Raw genomic sequence first — 11,988 nt, forward strand, 5'->3', positions numbered from 1 at the left:
GCCGAGAAAATAGCTTATTTAGCGTGCTGATTGATGGTAAATATTACGTGATAGTAACTGATAAAAGCATTAAACAAGCGACGATAGCGATCTTTAGGAACAAGGCCTAGGGATTTACACTTTCACTGGCCTGGGCACTCTCTCAGCATTGATCACATAACAGAATAGATAAATGCACATACTCTACACTCTTTTGTTGGATGATGAACACATTGCGTAGGATTACACGAACCCTCAATGAGCGAAGTTAACAAGCTCCACAATAATGCTCATATTTTAGTAACCTTTAGTGCAAGATAGATCAAAAGACTAAACCAAGTACTAACATAGCATGCACTTTATCACCTTCATGCATATGTGGGAGGAATAGATCACATCAATATTATCATAGCAATAGTTAACTTCACGTAATCTACAAGAGATCATGATCATAGCATAAACCAAGTACTAACACGGATGCACACTGCCGTCACCTTTGCACACGTGCGGGGAGGAATAAAACTACTTTAATAACATTCGCTAAGGTAGCACATAGATAAATTGTGATACAAACACATTGCAATCATAAAGAGATATAAATAAGCACCTCACTATGCCATTCAAGCAGGTGAATAAGTATTACGTGAAATATAGCCTAAGAGACCCACACGGTGCACACAGCTTGTCACCTTTACACACGTGGGACAAGGAGTCTCACGGAGATCACATAAGTAAAACTCACTTGACTAGCATAATGACATCTAGATTACAAGCATCATCATATGAATCTCAATCATGTAAGGCAGCTCATGAGATTATTGTATTAGAAGCACATAGGAGAGAGATGAACCACATAGCTACCGGTACAGCCCGAGCCTCGATGGAGAACTACTCCCTCCTCATGGGAGCAGCAGCGGTGATGAAGATGGCGGTGGAGATAGCGCGGTGTCGATGGAGAAGCCTTCCGGGGGCACTTCCCGCTCCCGGCGAGTGCGGAACGAGAGACTCTGTCCCCCGGATCTTGGCTCCGCGATGGCGGCGGCTGCGGAAGGTTTTCGTATCGTGGTTTTCGCATCGGGGTTTTAGGCGAGGCCTTAAGTAGGAGAAAGCATCAGGGCGGAAGGGCGGCGCGGGACGACGCCATGGGCGCGGGCCACCCCCCAGGGCTGCGCGGCCGCGGCACGGCTCCGGCCGGACCATCGGGGCGTGCGCTCCTCTGGCCTCTCCGGTCGTTGCGGTGGTTCTTATGGCGAAAATAGGAACCTCGGGTCTGTCGTTCGGTCCAATTCCGAGAATATTTCGTTACTAGGATTTACAAAACCAAAAACAGCAGAACGAGGAACTCGGCACTTCGGCATCTTGTTAATAGGTTAGTTCCAGAAAATGCACGAATATGACATAAAGTGTGCATAAAACATGTAGGTATCATCAATAATATGGCATTGAACATAAGAAATTATCGATACGCCGGAGGCGTATCAGCATCCCCAAGCTTAGTTCTGCTCGTCCCGAGCAGGTAAAACGATAACAAAAGATAATTTCTGAAGTGACATGCCATCATAACCTTGATCATACTATTTGTAAACATATGTAGTGAATGCAGCGATCAGAACAATGGTAATGACATGAGTAAACAAGTGAATCATAAGGCAAAGACTTTTCATGAATAGTACTTCAAGACAAGCATCAATAAGTCTTGCATAAGAGTTAACTCATAAAGCAATAAATCAAAGTAAAGGTATTGAAGCAACACAAAGGAAGATTAAGTTTCAGCGGTTGCTTTCAACTTGTAACATGTATATCTCATGGATAATTGTCAACATAGAGTAATATAACAAGTGCAATATGCAAGTATGTAGGAATCAATGCACAGTTCACACAAGTGTTTGCTTCTTGAGGTGGAGAGAGATAGGTGAACTGACTCAACATAAAAGTAAAAATGAATGGTCCTTCAAAGAGGAAAGCATCGATTGCTATATTTGTGCTAGAGCTTTTATTTTGAAAACATGAAACAATTTTGTCAACGGTAGTAATAAAGCATATGAGTTATGTAAATTATATCTTACAAGTTGCAAGCCTCATGCATAGTATACTAATAGTGCCCGCACCTTGTCCTAATTAGCTTGGACTACCGGATCTTTGCAATGCACATGTTTTAACCAAGTGTCACAATGGGGTACCTCCATGCCGCCTCGTACAAAGGTCTAAGGAGAAAGCTCGCATTTTGGATTTCTCGCTTTTGATTATTCTCAACTTAGACATCCATACCGGGACAACATGGACATCAGACAATGGACTCCTCTTTAATGCATAAGCATGTGGCAACAATTATTATTCTCATATGAGATTGAGGATATATGTCCAAAACTGAAACTTCCACCATGAATCATGGCTTTAGTTAGCGGCCCAATGCTCTTCTCTAACAATATGCATGCTCCAACCACTAACGTGGTAGATCTCTCTTACTTCAGACAAGACGGACATGCATAGCAACTCGCATGATATTCAACAAAGAATACTTGATGGCGTCCCCAGAAACATGGTTATCGCACAACAAGCAACTTAATAAGAGATAAAGTGCATAAGTACATATTCAATACCACAATAGTTTTTAAGCTATTTGTCCCATGAGCTATATATTGTAAAGGTGAATGATGGAATTTTAAAGGTAGCACTCAAGCAATTTACTTTGGAATGGCGGAGAAATACCATGTAGTAGGTAGGTATGGTGGACACAAATGGCATAGTGGTTGGCTCAAGGATTTTGGATGCATGAGAAGTATTCCCTCTCGATACAAGGTTTAGGCTAGCAAGGTTATTTGAAACAAACACAAGGATGAACGGTGCAGCAAAACTCACATAAAAGACATATTGTAAACATTATAAGACTCCACACCGTCTTCCTTGTTGTTCAAAACTCAAAACTAGATGTTATCTAGACTCTAGAGAAACCAAATATGCAAACCAAATTAGCAAGCTCTAAGTATTTCTTCATTAATGGGTGCAAAGTATATGATGCAAGAGCTTAAACATGAGCACAACAATTGCCAAGTATCAAATTATCCAAGACATTTTAGAATTACTACATGTAGCATTTTCCAATTCCAACCATAAAACAATTTAACGAAGAAGAAACTTCGCCATGAATACTATGAGTAGAGCCTAAGGACATACTTGTCCATATGCTACAGCGGAGCGTGTCTCTCTCCCACAAAGTGAATGCTAGGATCCATTTTATTCAAACAAAACAAAAAAACAAAAACAAACCGACGCTCCAAGCAAAGTGCATAAGATGTGACGGAATAAAAATATAGTTTCAGGGGAGGAACCTGATAATGTTGTCGATGAAGAAGGGGATGCCTTGGGCATCCCCAAGCTTAGACGCTTGAGTCTTCTTAGAATATACAGGGGTGAACCACCGGGGCATCCCCAAGCTTAGAGCTTTCACTCTCCTTGATCATATTGCATCATACTCCTCTCTTGATCCTTGAAAACTTCCTCCACACCAAACTCGAAACAACTCATTAGAGGGTTAGTGCATAATAAAAATTAACATATTCAGAGGTGACACAATCATTCTTAACACTTCTGGACATTGCATAAGGCTACTGGACATTAATGAATCAAAGAAATTCATCCAACATAGCAAAAGAGGCAATGCGAAATAAAAGGCAGAATCTGTCAAAACAGAACAGTCCGTAAAGATGGATTTTATTAGGCCACCAGACTTGCTCAAATGAAAATGCTCAAATTGAATGAAAGTTGCGTACATATCTGAGGATCATGCACGTAAATTGGCTTAATTTTCTGAGCTACCTACAGGGAAGTAGACCCAGATTCGTGACAGCAAAGAAATCTGGAACTGCGCAGTAATCCAAATCTAGTACTTACTTTACTATCAAAGACTTTACTTGGCACAACAAAACTCAAAACTAAGATAAGGAGAGGTTGCTACAGTAGTAAACAACTTCCAAGACACAAATATAAAACAAAGTACTGTAGCAAAATAACACATGGGTTATCTCCCAAGAAGTTCTTTCTTTTTAGCCATTAAGATGGGCTCAGCAGTTTTAATGATGCACTCGCAAGAAATAGTAGGTGAAGCAAAAGAGAGCATCAAAAAGCAAATTCAAAAAAAATTTAAGCCTAACATGCTTCCTATGCATGGGAATCTTGTAAATAAACAAGTTCATGAAGAGCAAAGTAACAAGCATAGGAAGATAGAACAAGTGTAGCTTCAAAAATTTCAGCACATAGAGAGGCATTTTAGTAACATGAAAATTTCTACAACCATATTTTCCTCTCTCATAATAACTTTCGAGTAGCAACATGAGCAAACTCAACAATATAACTATCACATAAAGCATTCTTATCATGAGTCTCATGCATAAAATTATTACTCTCCACATAAGCATAATCAATTTTATTAGTAATAGTGGGAGCAAATTCAACAAAGTAGCTATCATTATTATTCTCATCATCAAATATAGGAGGCATAGTATCATCAAAGAAAATTTTCTCCTCAATGCTTGGGGGACTAAAATGATCATGAAAACCAGCTTCCCCAAGCTTAGAACTTTCTATATTATTATCAACAATGGTGTTCAAAGCGTTCATACTAATATTACTACCAGCATGCAAATAAGATTTCATAGGTTTTTTAATTTTCGCATCAAACCATCCATGTCTTAAATCAGAAAATAGAATAAGAAGCTCATTGTTGTCCATTATGCCAAACTAGTGTAAACAAGAAACAAAAAGATGCAATTGCAGGATCTAAAGGAAATAGCTTCGAGCACACACACAACGGTAACAGAAAAGTACTTATGCCTGGGACCGGAGTATGAGAGCCTTTTACCTTTCCTCCCCGGCAACGGCGCCAGAAAAGTGCTTGTTGCCGGGGTTGCCGGTGTGTGAGTGCCGTTTACCTTTCCTCCCCGGCAACGGCGCCAGAAAAGTGCTTGATGTCTACGGGAGCTTCTATTCTTGTAGACAGTGTTGGGCCTCCAAGAGCAGAGGTTTGTAGAACAAGCAGCAAGTTTCCCTTAAGTGGATCACCCAAGGTTTATCGATCTCAGGGAGGAAGAGGTCAAAGATATCCCTCTCATGCAACCCTGCAACCACAAAGCAAGAAGTCTCTTGTGTCCCCAACACACCTAATAGGTGTACTAGTTCGGCGAAGAGATAGTGAAATACAGGTGGTATGAATATATATGAGTAGTAGCAACAACACCAGAAAAGTGCTTTGCCCATGACAGTAAACAAGCAGTAGTAACGCAACAGTAGTAACGCAGTAAAACAGTAAACAAGCAGCGATAGCAGTATTTAGGAACAAGGCCTAGGGATTAGACTTTCACTAGTGGACACTCTCAACATTAATCACATAACAGAATAGATAAATGCGTACTCTACACTCTCTTGTTGGATGATGAACACATTGCGTAGGATTACACGAACCCTCAATACCGGAGTTAACAAGCTCCACAATTCAATGTTCATATTTAAATAACCTTAGAGTGCATGAAAGATCAATTCGACTAAACCAAGTACTAACATAGCATGCACACTGTCACCTTCATGCTATGTAGGAGGAATAATACACATCAATACTATCATAGCAATAGTTAACTTCATAATCTACAAGAGATCATAATCATAGCATAAACCAAGTACTAACATGGATGCACACACTGTCACCATTACACCGTGCAGGAGGAATAAAACTACTTTAATAACATTGCTAGAGTAGCACATAGATAAATTGTGATACAAAATACATTGCAATCATAAAGAGATATAAATAAGCACTTCACTACGCCATTCATAACGGTGAGTAAGTATTATGTGAAATATAGCCTAAGAGACCCACACGGTGCACACACTGTCACCTTTACACACGTGGGACAAGGAGTCTCCGGAGATCACATAAGTAAAACTCTCTTGACTAGCATAATGACATCTAGATTAAAAGCATCATCATATGAATCTCAATCATGTAAGGCAGCTCACGAGATTATTGTATTGAAGCACATAGGAGAGAGATGAACCACATAGCTACCGGTACAGCCCCGAGCCTCGATGGAGAACTACTCCTCCTCATGGGAGCAGCGGCGGTGATGAAGATGGCGGTGGAGATGGCAGCGGTGTCGATGGAGAAGCCTTCCGGGGGCACTTCCCTGCTCCGGCAGGGTGCCAGAACAGAGACTCCTGTCCCCCAGATCTTGGCTTCGCGATGGCGGCGGCTCTGGAAGGTTTTCCGTATCGTGGTTTTTCGCAATAGGGTTTTCGCGACGGAGGCTTTAAATAGGCGGAAGGGCAGCCTCGGAGGGGGCCTGGGGGGCCCACACCATAGGGCGGCGCGGCCCCCCCTCTGGCCGCGCCAGGGTGTGGTGTGGGGCCCCCGGGGCTTCCCTACGGCGGCTCTCGGGTGTTCCGGAAGGCTCCGGGAAAAATAGGGACTCGGGTCTTGATTTCGTCCAATTCCGAGAATATTTCGTTACTAGGATTTACGAAACCAAAAACAGCAGAAAACAGGAACTGGCACTTCGGCATCTTGTTAATAGGTTAGTTCCAGAAAATGCACGAATATGACATAAAGTGTGCATAAAACATGTAGGTATCATCAATAATATGGCATGGAACATAAGAAATTATCGATACGCCGGAGGCGTATCAGCGCCTTCCGGAACACGACACTCCAGCCAGATCACCGGGAACTCGCAGCATGCAGATCTTCATCTTGGCGTGATTTGGAACCCTAGGATAACCACCATTATTTGGCCAGGCCAGCAGCCCCCTCACCGCCGGCCGGCTTCCGGCTAACAGATGGAACGGGTCGACCCGTGCTGGCCCAGATCGGGATCCAGGTCATCCCCAGATCGAGCGCGCAAGCGTGGTACCGAGAGGCAGGACTGCACGTGAGTGCCGCCGTCCGCCGCCGCCGGCCCACCACCGTGCGCGCCCAACAGTGTCTCCTCCACGCCTCCCTGCCGCGCGCAAGCGCCGCCCACCGGCCAGCGCCGCCGTCCCGCCGCCTCGACTCCACCTGCGCCGCCCGATGTCAAGCCCCCCACGCGAAGGAAGCCCGACGGGCCGCACCATCCCTGCCCGCCGCCCTTCGACAACAGGGCGTGACCGCCACCGCCGGCATCGGCGGCGGCAACAGCCGGTGTGGGAGATCGGGATCGGGTGTTCTTGGGTTGGTGGGTGGCCTCCGGAGCCGCCCTTAGATACAGTGCAGTTTGTATTTGCATAGAAAAACACAGAAAAAACAATTGTCCTGATAAGGATGATTATTACTTATGTGCTGAGTTAGAGCCGGTGAGTACTAAGGTTTGGTGCTTTTATTGAGCATTGACATATTTTAATTTCTCGTCACTAGTTGGTACATATATAGTTGACCTAATGCTCGTTTGAAATATCATGAAATGAGAACATTCTGCAGAAATTAACAGTTTACTTTGTTGTGTCTACTGATTCTTGCATATTAATTGTTCTTTTACGACATACCATGTACATATTTAAAGACGAAGTAAAGAAAATAGGCAATGTTTTTATCCACTCGCATGCTTATGAATTTTTCGGAGCAGGAGAAGAGGGCTTGCACTATATTTTTCAAATTGCTTTGCTTTTCTTTTGCAGGAAATGTACATTCCTGTTGTAGTGTAAGAAATAGACCTTCAAGACTCAGAACACGCCATATACAATCAGATTTTTAAAGTTTTACCCCCTCCGTTCATAAATAAGTGCCACAACTTTTTTCTAAATAGGATGTATCTACACATTTAAATGTGTTTAGATGCATCCAAATCTAGACAAAGTTGTGACACTTATTTATGGACGGAGGTAGTACTTTATCATGTCTAAAAACTTTGTAGAGAACCCTGAGATATACCCAGTCTTAAAACCTATGTAGCACTTTGTGCCAAAATTGCTAACTCCAATCATATACTCCCTCCGTTCTCTTTTAATTTACTCAGATTTAGTACAATTTTGTACTAAATTTGAGTCAATTAAAAAAGAACGGAGGGAGTACATGATTTTGGATCCACAGGCGTTTGATTGCACATGCAAACCAAAATAATTATAAAAAGTGGTTGGAAGTTAAGGGGATTTTTTCCTTAAAAATTAGTGCAAATGAATTCTTTGTAGGAATTCCAATCCTATGAATCAAACACTCTTTATAGGAAAAAAAAAATCCTATGAAACTAAATCCTACGAAAATCATACATAATTCTTTTGAATCAATTTCAATGTGTTGCGTGGAAACATTTTTTTTGCACCGATAAAGGATGGCATATCACTTCTAATGTTGATATATGTATTATCTACTACCAACATCATGTAAATACTAGAATAACTGTTTGACAAGCGTGTAAGTTTTTCGTTAGCTCGTGGCAACACACGTACACATTTTACTAGTTGTATAAACGCTTGAGAAGTTCAGTCTGCGCTAGATCGGCCAAACCACGCGGCCGTCGTGCATGGACTCATGGACGCATGAAAACGGAAGGAAAAAATAAAGAATGAGGAAGGAACTGCAGGATCATGACCACTTTAGCAAGTTCTGCTGCAGGTGCCCAAATCGATCCCCACACGGAGTGCTTAAACTAGCAGTAGCAGGCTGCTAACATCACGAGGTTGGCGAGGCTGCCAACCCTGCTTAGACAAAGACGACACGGCGCGCGCGCGCGATCCGTTGGTGCGGCAGATTTGGTATTTAATCCGTTTTTCCTCTATCGCGGCCCGCGCGCGCGCACGACAGCGACAGTATGCGGGCGGACGGGGCCGCGTCAGCCGCTGCGTCCCCGGCCCCAGCCCCGGCGAGCACCGCACCACACGCGGCTCCACGGTGGATATCCAGAAGGGCACGACCGCGACGACGCGGTGGCAGCGTGACCGGCGTCGGCGACACGGTCGCATCCGCTCGGCCCCGACCCGGCCGCGCCACTCGCTCGCCAGAGCACTTTCCACTCGCTCTCATTGAAGCGGTCAGCCGCACACAACGCCCAGCCTCCTTCGCCTTCCTCCTTCCCCTGTCTGTCCAGTCCACCACCGCGCATATAAATATTTCTGGGGAGCGCACGCATCGTTTTACATGAGCTCAGCGGCCTCCTCGTCTCTGCGCCTTATTCTATTTGCTCCGTTGATCTCTCCACCCAACAAACAGGGACGCATCTGCTTCCTCCCTCGATCTCTTCTCACGCGCCAGAGCAGCCGTTTATATATACATCGTCGTCAGACTCTCCGTCCGGTAGTGACTACCAAGAATTGCAGACTGCCGGAGAAACCTGACCAGCGCCCGCAGATAGACCCCTGACTGCGAGAATTGGAGCCGGAGAGGAAGACGAAGGAGGTCGAGGCGCCCGCACACGGATTGCCGCAAGAACTGGACTAATTTGGAGGAGAGCCAAGCTCAATTCAGAGGATCGGGGACAGGAGACAGGAATTCAAGAACACGCAAAGGGGAGCCCGCGAACGTCCCGTCTCGAGTGGACGCGAGAAAAGGTGGAAAAAGGCAGAGGCTAGCTAGTGGCGGGCGCTTTCTGTCTGTCCGGTGCAGCACCTGCCCGGCGAGCGACATCGAGCGAGGGATGTTCTTGGGCCCCGGCGGCTCATGGCGATCCCGGACACCAGCGGCGGCGGCGGCGGGGCTCGCCACGTCAGGTGCCCCAAGTGCCGCAGCGTGCTCCAGGAGCCCGCCGGCGTGCCCGTGTACCAATGCGGCGGCTGCGGCGCCAGCCTCCGAGGTAAACTCCGAGCTCCGCGCGCCCCTTGATTTTGAAAACTTTGTGCTACTTTGATGCTCAGGTTTCTGATTGAGTTCGTTCGTGTTCGTGCAGCCAAACCCCGCAGCGCCGACGCGCAGGACGCGGCCGTGAGCGCTGCGCAGTCATCGGAGAGCGCCTTGCCGTCGCCACGTCTGAGCCGGAGCGGGCGTTTGGGCTCCGGCGACGTGGCGAGCACCAGCGCCCCCGCCTCCCATCCCGATGCTCCGGCCAGCGCGCGGCACCAAGGAGCTGGCGCCGCGCGCCGGTCCGAGACCGGTGGCCTCGCGCCGGCGACAGAGCAAGCGTTGCCGAGCGGCGAGAAGAGGGGGCACGAGTCACACGATCATAGAAGTGCTGACCAGGAGGAAGCTCGTGGCAGTTCGGGTCGTCACAGGGCAGGAGGTGTTGTCAGCGCCTCTGCGCAACCGCCGCCGACCGCCGAGAAGAAGGGACACGATCATCGGGGTGCAGCTGAGGGCAGTTCTGGGCGTCACAGGGCAAGGGGTGCTGTCAGCGCTCCCAGCGCCAGTGCCGACTTCTCCAAGGGAAGCAGGGATGCAGCCGCAGAAAATTCAGATAGGAGACGAGAAGCTCAGCCTAATCCTGTTGTTGATGTCGCGACCAAGAGAGGTTCAGGCGAAGCGGCGCGGCCTCGGTCACGGGATCTCGGCGAAGCTTCGCCAGTGCCCGCTCGTGCCGCAGATTCCAGGTCTGCGCCGGCCGCGGTGAACTGGACACGTCGAGACGATGCCGCGGCGGCGGCGGTTGCCGAGGAGAAGGCGCCGAGCCCTCCTCCTCGCCACGCGGCCCAGCCGCAGAAGATGAGCCCCCTGCACGAGAAGATCCTCAAGACGGTGGATGAGCTGAAGGACGACCTCTCCGAGCTTTTCAGCAAGTCCCCGGAGCTCAAGCCAAGCACGCCGCCGCGCACTCCTCGCCATCGCGCGCAAGAAGGCTACGCCTCTCGCCCGGCCATCCCTACCAGCAGAGCTCGCCACGCTGCGGCCGCTGCTGCTCTTTACCGTCGCGGCAACGCAGGTTACGCTGCAGACAAGCACGGCCAGGCTGCTCCCCGCGGCTTGCCGTCGCGGCGGTACCGCCGGTGCAGGGCTGATACGTTCAGCGGCCACCACGCGCGGCTGGATGAACCATGCCGTCGGCACAGCTGCTGCGACCACGGTCACGGCAAGCCCGAGTGCGGCAGCTGCAGGGGGCACTGCTGCGGCGGCTCGTGCAGAGCGCGAGAGCACGCGCGGCCGGTTGCCGCCGTCCTGGAGGCCAAGCGGCGCGCGCCGGCACCGAAGCAGCACTGCCGGCCGGTCCTGAAGGGCGCGCCGTTCATCGTCTGCTCCAGCTGCTTCACGCTCGTCCAGGTGCCCGCGGGCTTCGCCGTGGCCAGCGCCAGGGTGCGCGACCTGCGCTGCGGCGCCTGCTCCGCCGTCCTCTCCTACTCCTACCGCGACCCGGACAGGAAGAAGCCCGCCGCTTCCCCGGCGCGCCACGTCGGCGCGCGGCCGGACCTGTTCTCGTTCATCGAGGACTTCGCGGGCGGGGTGAGCAGCTACTCCACCACGGAGGACGAGCGGCCGCTGCACGTGTCGAGGAACTCGTCGTTCGACACCGACGTCGCGGCGGAGGAGGTGGCGGCGGCGGTGGCGCGGCGGCAGAGGCAGAGCAACAGCCTGCACCGGCTCATGGGGTACGGCTCGGCCAGCGAGCTGCTGCTGCGGCGCTCACCGAGCCTGTACGAGTACGGGAGCTTCGACAAGAGATCGACGCCGCCGTCCAACGCGAGTAGGCGGTACGACGACAGGAAAGGGAAGGCCATCTGCCTAGACACGGACGAGGACGTCGCCGGCGACGATGACTCGGACGACGGTGGCGCGCTGAGGCGATCGAATGTGAGACGAGCTGGCAGAGGGATTCCTGTACCAGGAGCCATCAGGATCAGGTCGTAACAGAGGAGATCGACTCGTATATACTGTAGAGAGGATATAGATTCAGGTGACAGAATTCTGACAGATATAGTGAACTGTTTTTTTTGTTTCGCCATTCGTTTAGGTAGGCAGAGACTGGGGATTCATTGGTGTTTGATTGATTTTTTTTTTCACTGTCTGAGGTTACCAATGCTGCATAAATGTGGATAATTAGCCTCAACATTGTGATTCTTCACACCCCTTGTTTGGAAGTGTCAAGTGAACATTTCTTTCCACGATTCCTGTGGTCCAATTCATGATTC

At 48.5% G+C, this 11,988-nt stretch overlaps 1 protein-coding gene across 1 annotated transcript; it reads left to right on the plus strand.

Moving 5' to 3' along the window:
- Positions 1-9,096: 9,096 nt before the first annotated feature.
- On the plus strand, positions 9,097-11,988 carry LOC124673398 (protein ENHANCED DISEASE RESISTANCE 4-like). The gene is made up of 2 exons (XM_047209484.1): positions 9,097-9,728; positions 9,822-11,988. Exons 1-2 carry the CDS (start codon positions 9,596-9,598, stop codon positions 11,705-11,707), a joined length of 2,019 nt encoding a protein of 672 aa, XP_047065440.1. The 5' UTR covers positions 9,097-9,595; the 3' UTR covers positions 11,708-11,988.

Source organism: Lolium rigidum, chromosome 7, assembly GCF_022539505.1.
Source record: "Lolium rigidum isolate FL_2022 chromosome 7, APGP_CSIRO_Lrig_0.1, whole genome shotgun sequence".
Lineage (NCBI taxonomy): Eukaryota > Viridiplantae > Streptophyta > Magnoliopsida > Poales > Poaceae > Lolium > Lolium rigidum.